This window comes from Sapajus apella, unplaced genomic scaffold (genome assembly GCF_009761245.1).
Source record: "Sapajus apella isolate SASKATOON/1434 unplaced genomic scaffold, GSC_monkey_1.0 scaffold4, whole genome shotgun sequence".
NCBI classification, from domain to species: Eukaryota; Metazoa; Chordata; class Mammalia; order Primates; family Cebidae; genus Sapajus; species Sapajus apella.
Genome location: NW_022436944.1, coordinates 48,303,880 through 48,323,591, shown reverse-complemented (window position 1 = coordinate 48,323,591; position 19,712 = coordinate 48,303,880). Strand labels below are relative to the sequence as shown.

At 35.8% G+C, this 19,712-nt stretch overlaps 1 protein-coding gene across 3 annotated transcripts in view; it reads right to left on the bottom strand.

Moving 5' to 3' along the window:
• ZCWPW2 (zinc finger CW-type and PWWP domain containing 2) overlaps positions 1-19,712 on the bottom strand; it is a 166,642-nt gene that overhangs the window by 13,287 nt on the left and 133,643 nt on the right. For 2 of the 3 annotated variants that reach the window (XM_032259677.1, XM_032259683.1), the window contains 4 exons: positions 12,279-12,337; positions 11,151-11,218; positions 4,432-4,556; positions 1,180-1,797 (listed from right to left, as the gene is read on the bottom strand). In XM_032259677.1, the coding sequence (XP_032115568.1) occupies positions 1,636-1,797; positions 4,432-4,556; positions 11,151-11,218; positions 12,279-12,337 (414 nt within the window). In that variant the 3' untranslated portion in view covers positions 1,180-1,635. Of the gene's footprint in view, positions 1-1,179; positions 1,798-4,431; positions 4,557-11,150; positions 11,219-12,278; positions 12,338-19,712 lie in introns of those variants that run through there. The other variant, XM_032259692.1, reaches the window with a different exon arrangement.

Genomic DNA, 19,712 nt, shown 5'->3' with positions numbered 1-19,712 from the left:
AGATTAAATAAGAGTAAGGAAAGTGATCATTTCAAATATATAGTTATATTTGATCTTAGTAATTATTAATTGCAATATACTTAAACACATACTTGATTATCTTTGCAAAACGTAAACAGAAGAGCAAATTGATTTGCAAACCACATTCACAAAAAATATCTCATTTTTTCCTCACAACAATGCTTGGTTTGCATAGTTCCATCCTCATTTTACATGTGAGGAAACTAGATTATCATTTCACGACCCAGCTAGTTAAAAGCTTTATCAAGACATTATAGATGGTAATCAATGACATGAGATCTGGAACCTGACAGAAATGTACTCAACTCTGGCCCTTCTATTTACTGGTTATATGCCTTAGATAAGTTAGTAGGTAAAATATGAACCCAAATAGGCTTTACAACTCAACATCCTATGACACAGTATCAAAATGCTAAGGAATACATGAGGAAAACATGGAGGACAGAAATACACACACACTTTACTTTGACAAATGAAATATTCCACCGTTATGAGTCTATCTCCACTCTCCACTTTATGTGATTATTATAGAATCTAAAAATACTTAAAAGAAGCAACCCACTCAATGAGACCGTAGTGGTATGTTGGTTGTTTGGTGTCTTATTTATTTTTAATATTTATACATGTGCTGCCTTCTTGCTAAAGCAATGAGGCAACTCACAATAAAATTCACCAGTGTGGTGATGCTCTTGTGCATTTCTTCTCTCCTCAAGCTTTGGTTTTTATGTGCTTGGAATGCCCTTTTCCCCACCCTCTGTCCCCAGAGAAAGATAGACAGAGCAGGAACTAAAGATAGTGTGAATGCCCACACATTTCAGTGTACCTAAAGCAAGATCTAGAAGGATATCTACTAAAACTGTTTATGAGAATCCCTCAAAAATGATATAGTTTTTATGTTCTACATTTTTAGATTTCTTATAATGAATATGTTTAACTCCTCTCTATACACTTTAAATTACATTTTCTCATCTTCCAGATGATACCTCCAAAGATACTTACTCAGCAGGGAAGAGTCCAGGATTCTGATCTTCTAAAGTCTCCCAGAGACTTATTAAGCAGTCAGTTTTGGGAAATATGGTTGAAATAACTGTTTCCAGTATAAGTAGCAAGTGACATTTTTTGGTTTTTAAGAAAAGTTTCAACTCTATTAAACAATGATTTAACAAATTATTTCCTTTTATTTTGGAATAGTTTGATTCCACTACAAATACACATTCACTATGTTTATTAGATTTGAATTACCTGTGAGAATTATAGTAGCTTGGCAGCCACTTTAAGTTAGCCACTTTTGAATAAAGGACCTAAATAATCATTGTAAAGCATGTGTTTGTGAGGCAAATTTCACAAACAATTTAAAAATTAAGACAAACAAGAAATATACAAATACAAATATCAGGGTTTCTTAATTCTAAATTTTTAACACTAACCTAAATACTATTTGACTCTAAAAATCATGGCCATTCTCAAAATATGAAGTATGAGTAGAAAGTTATTGCAAATATCAACTTTGGTATAATGTATATCTATTTCCTAAACATTTTTAAGGTTTTAATTTTGGATAAATATAAAGATGCCAGTTTTTTATAATTAACTTTTAAAAGTATGTATAATGTTCTAAAACTCAGACATCAAAGCATCTATTTCTTTAAATGTACTAGTTATATTCTCAATACATTCTCCAGCTTTTAATTTTATCCCATCAATTACAAGATAGTCCTCTTCATAGTGGTTTTCAAACGGACTGCCTGCTGGAGCTTCTGGGCTACATTTGGATAACTGCAAAACAACCATATAGTTAATCAGAACTACATCAAATTTACCTGATAACTTCAACAAAACATAGTCAGTAATTCTTCAAGCCACATTAGCTATACAAACTTTTCTATTATTCTAGTGTTCAAATAATATGGTATAATGTAGGGTGAATGCGTTTATAGTATAATATAGGGTGAATATAGCTAATATTAATCCAATGTTAATGTTAGCTTAAGAAGATTATAATTAGGAAGGTGACTCTACATAGGAAAATGATTTCACAAAACAGTTCAATGACAAATAGAAATGAGTTTTGATTATCTACTTGTATAAGTTTTTCCCATGTTGCTACTCTCACCCATTGATGTAAATGCCTGAGATAATCCAACTGAAACCTCGTAGGTGAAATGGATGATGAAAAGATCATCAAATTGACAACTTTGAAAACAGCTTATACAATGTCTGCTCAGAGAATCAATGTGTTCAGAAGTTTAAAATTCTTAGGAGGCTCTTTTTGGTGTATTTAACTTATAAGAGGCTACCTTCTTTTAAAAATAACATTCTCCAGATTTAAGTGGAGTTGCCTTTGGAAGACATATTAATTATTTCTAAAAACAATAAATAAATAAATACATGAAATCCTACATGTGATTATTTCTTTACTTTTAAACTGAACTTGCTCCAGTTTTGCTAGTTGGTTTCACAGTTATTCACCTCATTTAAAAGTGAACAACAACCCAAATATCCTGAACCTGGTATAAATGCCAGACTTAACAAAGCTCAGTGTGCACAGTGGCTTACGAACCAGTAACCAGGAGGCACTCACCTGCCCATCAGCCAGTTAAAATAGCTAATTTTTACACTTCTGAAATGCTGTTTGAAATCATAAAATAATACAAGAATCTAAAACAAAAAGCAGGCTCCTGCCTGGTGATAAGTTAAAGCTATGTATTTTACCTTAAGAAATAAAAATCAGAAGTAATTCTCTTCTATGAAATTACTACTTATAATGGCAAAATAGAAGTTAATTCTGTGCCTGTAAAAGCTCCAGGACATCACTATAAAGACCAATCTGACTGTATGTTTTCAAAGAAACTGCTAGCACTGAAAAACACTGCACAAAACCATGTGGTATTCAAATAAAACACACATTTGCTGAAAAATAATAATTTGTATATTAATTATATGTATATAGAATGTATGTTACCAACCTACAGGTCTCATTCTGCAAAAGACCCATATATACAAAACAAGTCTTTTTTTTAGAAAAGAACCCAACTGGAAAAGTAGCATTTACAATCCACGCACATTCATGTAAAAATTGATATTGCTGATGCTGATTAAGAAAGTTATGTTTTCAACTCAGTGGGAGTTTTTAACATTAATATTATTTTCCTTTAACATATTCATCTCCATAGCAGTACCATCTGTATATTTTATTAATTCCTAACTCAACAAAGAACGTGTTTGAGAATAATCTTTATTTTTGTTGATGTTCTGAAGGAAATCATACAACTGGGCAGTCTGCTGAAAGGTGTAAACCCCTTTGTCCATTTACAAATCCATCTTTTTCTACTCTTAGAACAGACAGACTTATAGATAGTCAGTTGCTCAAAGTGTGAATGTGGGAAAACAGAAACGAAGAAAGAAAATCTAAGCACTTATTCTCTATAGCAACTGCCATTGCCAGTTCTCATCTGTAGTAACAGCCAAACCTTGGGTGTTTGTTCCTATGCAAAGCACTTTTCCTGGTTTACCATATTTAACCCTCAAAACAATCCTCTGAGGTAAGTGATAAGCCACTTTTCCAAATTACACAAGTCCTTATTGGCAGGACCAGGATTGGGACACATGCATTACATTCCAGAGTCAGCGTCAACAGGCTATCTTGACTCCAGGCACACTGTATCTAACTGAATGAATGAATAAAACCTTAAAGGGACAGAACTCCTCACTGCCATTTTTTTTTTTCCTAGTTAGGGAACAGCTGCACTGCCACATGGAAGTATTTACCCTATGATTTCTTTTTCTCATACTTACCATATCGCTGCTGTGACTTAAGGGTCTGGGCCTTGTATCACAAACTCTCATTTTATTTGCAGAGACATTGAATACAGTAAGCACATTTTGCTTTTCTGAGTTCAACACAGAAAGCCAAATGACAAAATTAAAAAAGGACAAATCTAGATATAAATGGTAAAACATATTCCAGTGAAAAATTCTACCTCCAGTATGTTCATAAGGTTTGTCCCTATAGAGATTATCTTGGTGCATAACCCAGACAGGGCAGATTTTCCAGTGAGCTCCTGTTATCCTGGCCCCTTCTGACTGTAAAGATTGGCAGCAAGGGGAGTTCTCTCTGTAGTGGCCTACTTCAGCTACAGCGAGCATCGTCCATCTTTCTTCACTCCAATCCTAAAGATTTAAAATTTAAAGAACTCCTCTACTTAAACACAGATTGTTTTCAAATACTGATAGATGTGTTTTGATTTCTCAACAGGCTACTAGTTTATTATTCACCTCACGATAATCAAGGACTCAAATTTCAGACATGAAAATAGTTGTTTATATATTAAAATGTACAACTAGGAACAATTCTGCTGTTTAAAGAATTTGGAGTTGTTATTTAGGTCTGAAAATAACTATCAATATTACCTTTCCTCCAGTATTTATTTCCTCTCCATGTCCTTCTTCAGGCTCCTCAGCTGTGGTTGTGGGTTGCAGTGCTTGCTGTAGCATTTGCTCCAGCTCTTTTAGTAAAACTTCTGTCTCAGAGACAACTAAAAAACATGATTAATACAGTAAAAAATGCTACATCTCACTTAATTCAATCTAATTCACAATCTTAACCACCCACAAAGAAGAATAAAGGTAAAATATAAATGTTTCATATAGTGTTCATACATGACTTCCTCCTGATAGAAAGTTATTATGAATTTCCAGGTGAATCATTTACAATTCTTCCTTGAAAAATGTAAGTGATAGTCTTGCTATGTATAAACCATAAAGTATAAGTGAAATATCAAAAACTTACTAGAATTTTTTTTTAATTACGGGCCAAGGGCAACAAACTAAATTATATTATTTATAGAAATGGCATCAGCAAATTTTTCTCTAAAGAACCAGAGAGCCAATATATCAGGCTTTGCGAACCAGATGGTCTGTGACAACTACTCAATTCTGTTATTGTAGCACAAACCATTGACATGTACATAAACAATTGAGAGTGGCTATGTTCCAATAAAACTTTATCTACAACAACAGTCAGCAGCTGGTGACCACAGTTTGCCAACCTCTACTATGGACTATTAGACTACTATTTAAAAGAAAAAGTTTTGTAATTAAGTGGCTAGGCTGAACACAGGCTAGTGCCTTCCTAATCCAAATGGCAACACATCTTAATTGCCTAATCTGATTAAAAAAAAATACTGCATTTATAAAAGGTGTTTTTGTGCCACTGTGACATAAATATATAAATAGGAAAAAAAAAATCTGGTAATTCATTGATCTTGCTGACATGAAACAATATCCCCACCAAAAAAATAAAAGCCTGCTATAACTAAAGACTTAACTTTTTTTTTTTTTTTTGAGATGGGGCCTTGCTCTGTCGCCAGGCTGGAGTGCAGTGGCATGATCTCCACTCACTGCAAACTCCACCTCCTGGCTCCAAGCGATTCTCCTGCCTCAGCCTCCCAAGTAGCTGGGACTACAGGCACACACCCCACCACCCAGCTAATTTTTGCATTTTTAGTAAGGACAGGGTTTCACCATGTTGGGCAGGATGGTCTTGATCTCCTGACCTTGTGATCCACCCTCCTCGGGCCTCCCAAAGTGCTAGGATTACAGGCGTGAGCCACCGTGCCCGGCCTAGACTTTGCTATTGATTGAAAATATGTATTTGAATTCTTGACTTAAATAAAACAAACATTTTCATTTGCTATAGGGTTTACTGAAGCCTTTGCTTCAAAGAAAGGAGGCCACATGTGGCCTGCTGTCCTACACCATAGGCAGATGGAGTGTCTGAGAAGCCCTTCCAAAGACCATGTAATTCATGGAGAAAGGCTGTGAGTACACATCCCTTCATCTTCTACATGTAACTAAAATCTAGCATAGCACCTTCTGTTATCTGCAGTTCATGGGCAAGTCAGCAAAAATCACACCAAGTAGAACAGGTGAAACGTCATGGAACATGAAAATATACCAAAGAAGGACATAAGTAGGAAAATTTAAAATTCTTCTAAAGTGCCTATCAAATAATGTTAAATAAAATCATGGCAGGTTATGAAATAGAAAGTTTCCCTTTCTTGGTTGTCATTACAATACCGGAAAAACTACTTTATTTTTCAAAACACAAGTCTGTCTTGAAAATAATTTTCTATCAATATTTATTGCTTTCCCCAATTACTTTCATATATATATATATATATATATTTCTTTTTTTTTTTTTTTTTTTTTTGAGACAGAGCCTTTTTTTGAGGCACAGAGTCTCGCTCTGTCACCAGGCTGGAGTGCAGTGGCACGTTCTCTGCTCACTGCAGCCTCCACCTCCCGAGTTCAAGCAATTCTCCTGCTTCAGCCTCTCGAGTAGCTGGAACTACAGGTGTACGCTGCCACACCTGGATAATTTGATAATTTTAGTGGAGAATAGGTTTCACCATGTTGGCCAGGATGGTCTTGATCTGACTTGTGATCCACCTGCCTCGGCCTCCCAAAGTGCCGGGATTATAGGCATGAGCCACTGTCATATTCAATCAACAAATATATACTGTTTGCCTACTAAGGGGCAGGAACTCAAGAAAATAGGCATAGACTAATAAGCCTTCCTAGCTATTACCTCCACCTAGTCAATTTTACGTTTTCTCTATGGAAAACCTCTTTCAAAACAGTTTGAAAGAAGCTTTCTAATAAGCCACTCCACATCTTAGAAAAAGTTCTCATGTTTAAAAACAAAACAAGCAAAACCTGTAATTAACATGTTACTTGCATCCACATAGATCTCTGTTCTAGGGTTACTGCTAAGGCCTAAGAACACGAGTACAGAATGCTAAATTCTAAAACACTGGTATCCAAAAATTTTTGGGCATAATAATCACCTGGGGAGTTTATTTAAACACATAACAACACCATGTCTATCAAATCAGGATTTTCTAGAGGAATGCATGTTTTTTATTGAAGCACTTTTCTTTTCATAAAACGAAAACCCTCTTTAAGACAGATTTCTTATTTAGTAACCTGTTACTTAATAGATGACTGCATATGGTTATTTTCATACTAATTCCCCAGTTCCACTCACAAATGTTGTTTTCCTACTTTACATTCTAAGTCTATGAAAATTGACAATGACATTTAATGCACTGTTGAGAAGACAGATTTTAAGCTATGCTGTAAAAGAAAAAATGGCAAACAAACATCTTTATATTTCTAACGTTAGGCTAAAATATAATCAATTTTTGATAATAAAAATCATTGCCAAGTGGCATTGCAGGCTGTTTTCAAGTGATCTGAAGAAATATGTACACTGCCTTTTGATCAAAATTAGACAAAGTAATGGATGACTTCATAAGTCAACTACGGTTTACAACACCAACCTGACTGCTGTCAGCTTCTGCTTCCAGAGCAGTGAGAGGTGTGCTTTTCTAAATAAGTATTCCTATATTGTAAATGAAGTTAAAAAATAATTCTCAAAAATAGCAGTTACTGTAATCTACAAACTATATTATCAAAATTGGTCAATAATATCTTCTAAAGACACAGACAAAATGAATGTCTCTGCTTATTGCATAACCAATCATCTTCTATCAATACTGATTATCTTGTAGCTTCTCTGAGTTGTTTCAATTTATTGCTGAGAGTAAAGTGGTAGCATTATGGCTACTCCATCACTCAGAGAAAGTTTTTTTTAAAAAATGTGTCTGTAATAGTGAAGTCCATATCTTACTTTTTTTTTTTTTTTTTGACTGTTGCCCAGGCTGGAGTACAGTTTCACGTGATCTTAGCTCATCACAACATCCACCTCCCAGGTTCAAGCAATCCTCCTGCCTCAGCCTCCCAAGTAACTGGGATTACAGGCACCCGCCACAACGCCTGGCTAATTTTTATATTTTTAGTAGAAATGAAGTTTCACCATGTTAGCCAGGCTGGTCTCAAACTCTTAACCTCAAGTGATCCACCCGCCTCAGCCTCCCAAAGTGCTGGGATTATAGCCGCAAGCCACCATGCCCAACCCCATATCTACCTTTTGTAGAAAATAAATCAGTGTTGCTTTTCCATTTCTGATAAGAAAAAACTCATGGTTTGTCTCAATAACTCGGTCATTATTTTAAAACTTTAAATATATATTTATGGAGTTTTCTTTCACCTCAACTTATCTATTAAATGTTTAAGACGCTGTTTCCTCCTGATAGAGTTTGGATCTGTGTCCCTGCCCAAATCTTATGTTGAATTGTAATACACAGTGTTGGAGGCAGGGCCTGGTAGAAGGTAAGTAGATCACGGAAGCAGATTTCTCAGGAATGATTTAGTACTATTTCCTTGGTACTGTCCTTGGGATAATGAGTGAGTTCTCATGCGATCTGGCTGTTTAAAAGTATGTGGCAACTCTCTCCTCTTTTGTCCCTGCTTTTGCCATGTGACATTCCTGCTCCCCTTTACCTTCTGCCATAATTGTAAGCCTCCTGGAAAGTCTCCCAGAAGCGAAGCACCATGCTTCTTAGAAGGCCTGCAGAACTGTGAGCCAATTAAACCTCTTATAAATTACCCTATCTTTGGTATTTCTTTATAGTAATGCAAAAACAGACGAACACATTCCCTTATATAGTAGCTACTGGTTGGATTATTACAAAGCTGGCACTGAAAAAAAAATACTAAATAAATTTTCAATGCTATCTCAATGTTGAAATTCTAAAGGCATTTTAATAAAAGAGGAGGGTGATGAGGAGTAAAAAGTACTTGGGTTTTCTTTTGCTTTAAAGTAGCCACAAACATGTCTCTGTGTGCTTACAACTTAAATGCAGACATGAGTAAAATAAAGGTTGAAATTTAATAAAGAAAAGAGTACTATTCCCGGAGACACAAAAAGAAATAGGAGGCATGGCATTTTGGGGATAAAGGGGATGAGGGCTGTATTAGTCCACTCTCCCATTGCTAAGAAGTACCTTAGACTCAACAGCTTATAAAGAAAAAAGGATTAATTGACTCATGGTTCCACAGGAAAAAAGGAGAAAAAAGCTTACTAAGAGAGACAGAGATAAGCAATTAGTGGAGCATAAAGCTCTTGAAGAAACAGCAAATCTGGGGCAGAAGACTAATGTGGAAACTTTAACATCTGGGAGTATAAGGAAAGTGGGTCTAAGAAGTGGGACAGAGATTCAAGAATAGGGTATAACTTTCTTCTATACTTTGATCTAGGACTGATCTTACTTTAAGCTGTGGAGAAATGGGAACTATTAGAGGCTTAGATTGAGGGATCCATAGAAAGGTAGATAGGGGATAAAAAACTTGAGAAGAGTGAAACTTGAAAAAGAATCACTCTTTTAGGAAGGGAATGAACTCTAGCAAAGAACATAGTAGAGTAGATGTTCCTGATCTTTATTGGTTCACAATGGGATGGAGAAATAAAACATATATCAGGTTAACTATTTTAACAGTTAACTTTTGAGACTTTTGGAGCCATAGCGAATGTTACAATCCTGAAGAGACTTCCTTTACCTGGATAACTACCAAGATATATTCATTTATTACAAGGAAGAGTCATTTCCAATCAATAGATGCCTCTGGGCTGCAGCGGATTTCTCCTGTAGTATCTTGTGTGAGTTGGAGGGGAGAAGGATCCTGGTCTCAGCCACAGTGCCAGGGTCTCCTAGTGGGAACTCAGTAAACAGCCTTTTACCTTTCTACAGGAACATATGAATGGTGATGTGAAACAAAGGGATGAAATAGCCAAGAAAAAGAACACCTTAATCACTAAGGAAACAGGAACAGAGTAAGTTTGAAAAGAGATAGAAACAGCAGAAGTTTGTAGTGGTTTAGGAGAACAAGGAGATTTTAAAAAATAACTACTTCATCCTTTCTGTCACCCAGGCTGGAGTGCAATGGCGTGATCACAGGTCACTGCAAGCTCAAACTCTTGGGCTCAGGAGATCCTCCCACCTCAGCTTTCCCAGAAGCTAGGACTACAGGCATGTGCCACCATGCCCAGCTAATTTTTTTATTATTATTATTTTAGTAGAGACGAGGTCTCACTGTGTCAATAAGGCTGGTCTTTAACTCTTGGGCTCTAGGGATCCTCTCGTCTCAACTTCCCAAGGTGCCAGGATTACAGGCATGAGCCCACTGCACCTGGCTTTCCCTGCTTTTAATAAGACTACAATGACTGACTTATTTAGCCAATTGAATTGCAATGCCATAGGATGCCCTGGGAGTGGCTTCAAGGAAAAGAGAATAAATATATCACTGATAACTCCTCAGGGTTTAATGAGCTTTGAACGTGACTGCTAAAGTTCTAAATTGCAAATAAGCATCTGACTGCTTTTCAAGACTAAAGAAAATGTAGAAAAAGGAAATTGCCTTTGAAAACTAAAACTTTCCCCCTGCATTCCACATTCACTCTACTGTGTTCTAACCAATGACAATTTAGTTGAAAGTCCCAGGCTGCTGCTCTTCTTTCTTCTTTTTCTTTGGCTCTCTTAGGATCCCAGTAAGTTTGGAATGAAGAAGTTTGGATTGAAATGTATAGTTGCTAGTATTTCTTTCCACAGCTGCTGGTGTGTTATTGTATAATTTTTTAATGTTTTATTTATTTATTGGGAGGGAGTCTTGCTCTGTCACCCAGGTGGAATGCAGTGGCCCAATCTCGGCTCACTACAACCTATACCTCCAAGGCTCAAGTGATTCTCCTGCCTCAGCCTCTGGAGTAGCTGGGTCTATAGTCACACGCAACCACGGCCAACTAATTTTTGTATTTTTAGTAGAGATGGGTTTCACCATGTTGACCAGGCTTGTCTTGAACTCTTGACCTCAAGTTATCTGTATGCCTCAACCTCCCAAAGTGCTAGGATTACAGGGCTAAGCCACCACACCCAGCCTGGTGCATTATTTTAAAAAATTAAATACATGACTTAAACAGAGAAAATTTAATTCAAGGAAATAGAAACCTAAAGAAAATTTAAAAGCCTCAGTATCTAAATCAATAACACAAATGATCCATTAATATTTCTCATATATGTGTACACATACACGCATGTATATATGTGTGCAAATGTACACACACACACACACATAAAAGAGATCTTTCTTTTCTTTCAAATGACTACAACTACATTTTGTGGAATTATATATAGGTTAAAGAACCAAAAGCAGGACAGGCCTTCACATACCCATGTTTTCCTTTGATAAGGCATCATCATAACAAACATTTTCAAAAGAGTATGTTAAAGTTGCTTTCCTAGAAAAAGAATGACAGATTTAGTTTCAAAAGATCAATTCTATATATTTAAATGACCATTTATGTATATTCATTGGTAACTGTAGGTTTTAAATATATATATTTTCTTATCTTAAAATAATTTTCTTGGTTGTTTTATGTAGTAAGACGGTATGGTGCAGTGAAAAAAAAAGACTAATATTGTTTTGAGCTCTCACTATGTGCAAAGCAGTAACAGTTTACCAAGCACCTTACACAGGCTTTTTCATTATCTCCTCCAAAAAAACCTACAAGCTGTTTCCGTCATTATATAAAGAAACAATTTGAGATATCAGAGAAAAATGAGAAATCTGACAACTTACGTAAATGGTAGAATATGGCAGAACTAAATTCTGTCAGACTGCAAAATCCATACTGTTTCCACAATTCTATGTTTTTATCACAGAGTCAGAAGAAATTTGTTCAAATATAATTTGTCTAACCCTAAGATCTTGAGAATGTCACTCTGACTTCTCCAAGACAGGAAATCTTCATTTTTTAAAATGCAGATTATAATATACTTCCTAACTATTGATAGGGTTACTGTGAAGTGTAATGAAATAAGGCAGTGGAAGTCCATTTTTAAAATGTAGTTACTCATCTTCTGAAAAAGTACAAAGAAGAAGAAAATGGCTTCCTATAAGTGTCAGTCCTTGTTTTGAGAAGGATCCCTCCTAACACAGCACTGATTTCCATTCTTTAAAAAAATGACTGGTTCAATGATAAACTCTAAAACTTGTCATCTGTGGCTTATCAGTTCATTATGAAAACCTGTTTCTGGTTTACATTACCTATTTTTAAACTAAAAGCCTGATTCTCACCTGATTGCTCATATGATGTTAATCTTTAAAAGTTCTAGCTCAAAATATTTCATAAATATAAAAATTTTACTACTCATAATTCTATAATTCTTTTAGAAAACTGTAAACACAGTATTTTTCAAGTGAAATAAAATCAAACACTGTGAGAAAGGTCATGCAATAACTAAATCAAATATATATTTCAATTTTATCATAATATTATTTAATTTCTAAAAGCATACCTTTTCCTTTTTCTAAATTTGGGCTTTCTCTTTTCAATATTATTTTTAGAAATCTGCTTCTATAAAACAAAGACAAAAAGATGATTAGTTCATATGGGACTAAATCAGCTCAGCAAAATAATGGGTCCCACGCAGTTCAAGAAATTGGGCCAGAAGAAACGCTCTGGCCCATAGCCCCAAAAACATCTTTAAGTCTAGTCAAGCACTGCATAGTCACTGCAATTGGAGGGATCTGATCACTTTTCAGGAATGGCAAACTGATCTGATTTGGATGCTTACCTTCTATATTATTCACTTCCCCTTAGATAACTTCACAAACACATAAAAATACTAATAAAAACACCTTAAAGATGTACACACATATATAATCTTTAGAGAAAGAAAACAAAATCCGATGCTAGAAGCATATGAAATGTAAAGCTATTAATATACAGATGGAAACTGTCGTGGTGAAGGCCCAAAAGAAATTTGTACCAAGATAAGGGACCAAAGGAGTTTTGACCTGGGCTTTTCATGTCTAGACAAAGGCAAGTGACATGATTTGAGCGTGACACTGGTTTGAGAGCTATGCTAATAATGTTCCATAAAGCCTAGGGATTTCAAGGACTTTTTCTGACCATAACAAGAGAATAGGAAAAACTTCACTCACCAGGACACAAAAGCAATATGGTAGTACACAGTCTGACATGGGGAATTAGACGGAAAAAAGCAATAATCCTAAAAGAATGAAAACACTAGGTCTATACCATTAAAGTGAGAAATCCAATTTCATGTCTCCTGAGATTTCCCAATCAAATAATTAACAAGACTTATCCACTAAGACAAAAGTAAGTAAAAGAGCCAAGAAATTAATGTGAAAATGTATACAGGGTCTTCGTAATTCGTAAGTATTAAGATTAAGAGTGTGTAGATCATCTGCGGAAGAAAAAAAACCATAAAATAATTTACACTGTATAGTTTAGTTGACATAAAACTCAAAAACAGGCAAAGCTAAAGTGTGGCCCTACAAGTCAGGATAGCATTTACCCTGGAGGTGTGAAGTGTGACTAGAAGAGGGCATGAGAACACTTCTGGGGTTCTGGAAATATTTTGCTTATTGATCTGGTGCTGGTTAGAAAAGAATGCTCATTTTATTAAAAAATTCATCTAATTTTATTTATATTTATGATTTTCATTTCATGTGTTTGTATTATAGCAATAAGCTCAAATTAAAAATAAATATAGTTATTAAAGGGTTAAAATGGGTTAGAAACTATAATGACCAACTTCAGGTTTCTATGATATCTATGAGCTATGAAAGAAATTTAAAAAATAACCAAATATAGCGAGGTGTGGTGGCGCATGCCTGTAATCCCAGTTACCCGGGAGGCTGAGGCAGGAGAATCACCTGAACCCAGGAGGCAGAGGTTGTGATGGGCTGAGATCACGCCATTGCACTCCAGCCTGGGCAACAAGAGCGAAACTCCAACTCAAAACAAAACAAAAAAAAGAACCCAATCACACTTCTAGAAAGTCATGTCGTTGAATTTAAAATCCAATGGATGGCTTAAAAAACTGATTAGAAACACTGAAGAAAGAATATTCTGGAAGGTAGACTTGAAGAAATCACCAAATCTATAGCAGTGAGAGAAAAAATACTTTTTGGAAGAACAGCTAAGAGTCATGGGGAACAGAATGATAAGGTCGAGAATACTTCTGAAAGGAGTTCCATAAAAATAATATAGAAACAAAATGGAAGATAAATATTTGAAGTTATAATGCCAAAGAATCTTCCAGAATTAGGCCAGGCGTGTTGGCTAATGCCTGTAATCCCAGCACTTTGGGAGGTAAAGGTGGATGATTATCAGCGTTCAAGAGTTTGAGACCAGCCTGGCCAACATGTCAAAACCCAGTCTCTGCTAAAAATACAAAAAATTAGGCATGGTGGCGCATACCTGTAATCCCAGCTACATGGGAGGCTGAGGCACGAGAATTGCTTGAACCTGGGAGGTTCAAGCCACTGCACTCCAGCCTGGGCAACAGAGTGATATTCCCTCTCAAAAAAGAAAAAAATAAAAGAATTTTCCAAAATCAAACATGTCAATTTGTAAAAGCCCATGGTGCCAACTATAAAGGAAAGACAATTAGGCTGTAATAGATACCATATCAAAACAATATCCAGGAATATATCTTCAGTTAAACTGTATCCAATAAAACTATAATTCAAGAAGATAGCCATACATGTGTGTTTGCTGAGACTGAGGTGTATGAAAAGGTTCAATACTATTTTTTCTGCTTTTTGTGATTGTTGATTTCCATTATTATGAAAAAAAATTACAATTTTTAAAACAATATTTTTCAAAAGAGTGATAATTAAAAAGAACTTCGCTGAAAGAGCTACTAAAGAATGTACTTTGAAGGAAGAAGATTGAATCTAGAAAAATCAAAAAGAAGTGAAGATAAGTAAATGCTCAACATTATGTAAATCTAAAGAAACACTGACCTAAAAAAAGACTAATTGGTAATGGAGTAAAGAACAAAGGGGATTTACAAAAGTAAATAACTAAATTGAAGAGGAAAAGGGGTTAGACAAACATGAAAGCATCTTCAGAACCTTGAATTATTCAAGAGAAGAGTGACAGTGATTAGATTTAAATGGTTAAGCCAATTAAGCATGTTCATATTAAGGATAATCACCAAAAGAAGAGAAACACAAGTAATTTTTTTAAGGAAAATTCATTTTTATTATGTCTAAAAATATGTACTTCAATAGATAGAAAAATTGGTAGTTTTAATACTTGGATAGACAGATAATGTCTGTCTATTCAGTACATTTATTATAGAAATTTGCTGTTAACATTTTTGAAAACATTTTTGCCTTCAGTATCCTGAAGAATGAAGTACTTTCCATTTAAAATCTTGTTTACATTATGCACTTTCATTTGCTCTATTTGCAAGTTTCATACTTTTGTTTGAAAACCACTTTAAGCTATTAGTTCCCATGAGATAGGATCCAACAATATGACCCATATAAAGAATAGACACTTGCTTCTAGTTGGTTCACTTGCTTCTAGTTGGTTCACATCCGGATAGCTGAATGACTTCCTGAATCCCTTTTGCCATGAAATTCAATTCAACTTCCAGACCGTCATTATGTTTACCTCTTCTCCTTTTCTCTCCAGTGTTGATCCTTTTCACTCCAGCATTGCTTATGCCCAAAGTCTTTCTTGACATCCGGGGTAGATTCTTAGCCTTGACTCTCATGTTGATAGCTGAAAAGGCTACAAGCTCCAGAGTGTAGCTAGCAGGTGGTAGAGACTCTGGTTCCCTTAGTGACCATGAAGTAGAGATTCAGTTTCAATTGTTTCAATCCCTGCTGATCCTCAATGGACATGCACAGTGTTTGTAAATGATTAATTTAGAAGAGTTAAGAAATTTGTACATGATCATCTTCTCATGGAATATCCTAGGCTTTTCTGATGGAAACTGGTGGCCTCTTTTCTTATGTTTTCAGGTTGGTCAAGGTTCCTCCTGGTTTGGTGGGGCATCTCTGATGCATAGTGAAGCAGCTAGGAATGCTCTCCTATAGGTCTAGGGTTGGCTGATGTAGGTAGTTCTGCCCTACATGACTTGCATTTTCCTAAGACTACTGGGTAAATTTGGGTTAGTCTAGAGGCTCAAACGAAGAACAAAAATACACGAAGCCTCTTAAGGACTGGGTTGGAATTATCACACTGTCACTTCTACCGTATTCCATGGGCCAAAGTAAGTCACAAAGTTCAGCCAAAGGCAGGCAGTGAGGCAATATACTCTTCTTTAGAAGGGGCAATTTAAAAGGGTTTGGCTAAAAGAAGTTGGTCACATCTCCTGATTTCAAAAGTTATGACAAAGCTACAGTAATCAAGATAGTATGGTATTGGAATTAAAATAGAAGAATGGATGGATGGAATAGAATTGGGAGTTCAAAAAACACTCTCACATACATGGTCAACTGATTTTTAGGAAGAGTCCCATGACAATTCAATAACAAAGAACAGTCTTTTCAACAAATGGCACTCAGACAGAACCAGTACATGACTGTTCATAATGGCATTTTTTATAATAGCCAAAGATTAGAAACAACCCAAATGTCCACCAATGGATAAATAAAGTGTGGTATATCCATATAATGAAATACTATTCAGCCATTAAAAATGATGAAGTACTGACACATGCTATAATACAGATGAAAAGTGAACAGCCAGACACAAAAGGCCACAGTATAATATCATCTAAGATGACTAAAACAGGCAAATCGATAGAAGCAGAAAATAGATTAGTGGTCACCACAGAAAAGGGAGAGGTGGGAAATAGGCAGTGACTGCTAATGGGTATAAAGCTTCCTTTCAAGGTGATGAAAAACTGTTCTAAAATTAGGCAGTAATGTTGGTTGCAAAACTTTGAATAAACTGAATGGTATATTTTGAAAAAGTGAACTGTATGGTATACAAATTACATCTCAATAAACTGTAATTCAAAAAACAATGACATGGAAAGGTTGAAACGAAGAGGAGCAGTTGGTCACACCTCTAATTCCAGCGCTTTGGGAGGCCAAGGTAGGCAGATCACTTGAGGTCAGGAGTTCAAGACAAGCCTGGCCAAAATGGTGAAACCCTGTCTTTATTAATAAAGTATAAAAATTAGTTGGGTGTGATGGTATACAACAGTAATTCCAGCTACTCAGGAGGCTGAAGCAGGAGAATCGCTTGAACCCAGGAGGTGTAGGTTACAGTGAGCCGATATCACATCACTGTACTACAGCCTGGGTGATAGGCTATCTCAAAATAAAAATAAATAAATAAATAAAAAATAAAAAAGAAAGGTTGAAAGTAAGGAGCTGGAATATAATATATTCATAATTATTAACAAAAGAAACCTAATGTAGCAATATTCATGTTAGAAGAAAAGCAGACATTAAATCAAAAAGCATAATCAGAGATTAAAAGGGTTGCTACTAAATGCTAAAAAAATTCACTCAGAAAATATAATTGTCTTGACCTATTACCTAAAATATTAGTGCAGTAATTTTGATGTGTGTCCCCTCCAAACTTCATGTTTAAATGTGATCCCCAGTGTTGGAGGTGGGGCCTAATGGGAGGTGTTTGAGTTATGGAGCAAATCTTTCATACATGGATTAATGCCCTCTCTTGTGGGTGAATTCTCAGTCTATTAATTCTCACTACAGTTGTTTGTTAAAAAGAGGCTGGCACCTTCCCAACATTCTCTTACTTCCTCTCTTGCCATATAATCTCTGTATCTGCTGATTCCCCTTTACCTTCTATCATGAGTGGAAGCAGGCTGGGCCCCTCACCAGAAGCTAAGCAGATACCAGCACCATGCTTCTTGCACAGCCTGCAAAACCCTGAGCCAAATAAATCTTTTCTTCATTAATTACCTAGTATTCCTTTATAGCAACACTAAATGAATATATAAAGTGGGCGTGGCGCGATAGCTCATGCTAGTAATCCTCGCACTTTGGGAGGCCGAGGCAGGCGGATCACAAGGTCAAGAGATCAAGACTATCCTGTCTAACATGGTGAAACCCTGTCTCTACTAAAAATACAAAAATTAGCTGGGTGTAGTGGTACGCGCCTGTAGTCCTAGCTACTTGGGAGGCTGAGGCAGGAGAATTGCTTGAATTGGGGAGGTGGAGGTTGCAGTGAGCTGAGATCTTGCCACTGCACTGCAGCCTGGCGACAGAGTGAGACTCCATCTCAAAACAAAAAAATGTACAAAGTGAAAACACAGAATTACAAGTAGAAAATGCTAAATCTACAGAGATTTTTTTTTAGCCTCTCTTAAAATTTCTTACACAATTTACCTCTCAAAAAATAATAAAGCAGAAAAAAATAGTGAATAGGGTAATTCAACCCACAAACAATAAGCTTAATATAATGAACATACATTGAACCTAGCATTGAATAATTAAAGAATACGTATTGTTTCCAAGCTGAAACACTTATAAATTTGACCACCTACTGGGTCACAGAGGAAGTCTCAAAAATATTAAAATAATCTCTATTTTACAGACCACATTCACTGACAAAAATGCAATAGCATGAAATCAAAACTCAAAAGGTAGCTAACTAAAATTTGTAATAAATTCATAGAAGCTGAGATTGCACTACTGTACTCCACAGAGCGAGACCCCGATCTCAAAAACAAGAATATTGAAATACTGTTGTCTAAATTACTGATCTCCATCTCCAAAGACAACATAGATCTATTATTTCCATCTTGTTATTAAGTATCATCTTAAATTATCTGCATGTTTGAGCATAAAGTAAAAAGGGTTAAAGTAAACAGGGTTAGAAGAGGAAATAAGATTAAAAGATAACAAAGTGAAGAGCACTTTATAGGTACTAATGGAAATACCATTAAACACTTATCATAAATCAGGGGGAGGATTCCTGTTGGAAAAAAAAATAAATTATTTTTCTACTTTGTTAAGTGACTGAAACGAACAAGTCAGTATTTGCCAAAATGCTCTATGCCTTCCTGCTTTGAGTCTTTGATAAAATGTAATGGAGAAAAGCACAGAATTTGGCATAACACGATCTAGAGTTAACTGCTTATTCTAGCACTTACTGGCTATGTCACTTTTGGTGTCACTTGACTACTCCAGTAGCCAGCAAGAGTCTGGTGTAAAGTAAACAATAAATATTTGCGGCCTAAATGACTATTTGGCATTTCAAGGTCTTGTTTTGTTAAATGATGCCAAAAAATTTCTACCTCAAAGTATTTGGGGGAAGATTAAATAATATGCCAGAAAATATCTAACTCTCCTTGCCAATTAGTTGTTCAATCATTGTTTCCCTCTGGACCAGTGTCCAGAGTCTTACCTTTTTGTTTATAGCACACGACTGAGGGAACTTAGCATTCTGGTATAGTAGGAGATGGGTGCACTGGTTTCCTAGGACTGCTGTAACAAATTATCACAAATGGAAAAGCAAGAGAAACGTATTATCTTGCAGTAATATAGGATGGAAGTCTGTATCTGGTGAGGGCACTCATTAAAATGGGCACTTAGGGCCCATCTCCAAGATGATCTCATCTTAATATCCTTACCTTGATTACATCTGCAAACATCATTATTCCAAACAAGGTCACGTTCTAAGGTTCCAGATGGATATATCTTTTTGGGGCCACTATTCAACCCACTACAGGTAGATACTATAATATTTACCTATCCCATCCCTCCCACTTTTCTTCCTACCATTGCAGAGCTGATTATCTTATGTTGTCTAGCCTAGTACTATTCAGAGTAAGGGCCATTATGTGTCAGAATTAACAATACCTGGGAGCTTGATGAAAATGCAAATTTTTAGGCTCGGCTTGGTGTAATCCCAGCACTTTGGGAGGCTGAGGTGGGTGGATCATGAGGTCAGGAGCTTGAGACCAGCCTGGCCAATATGG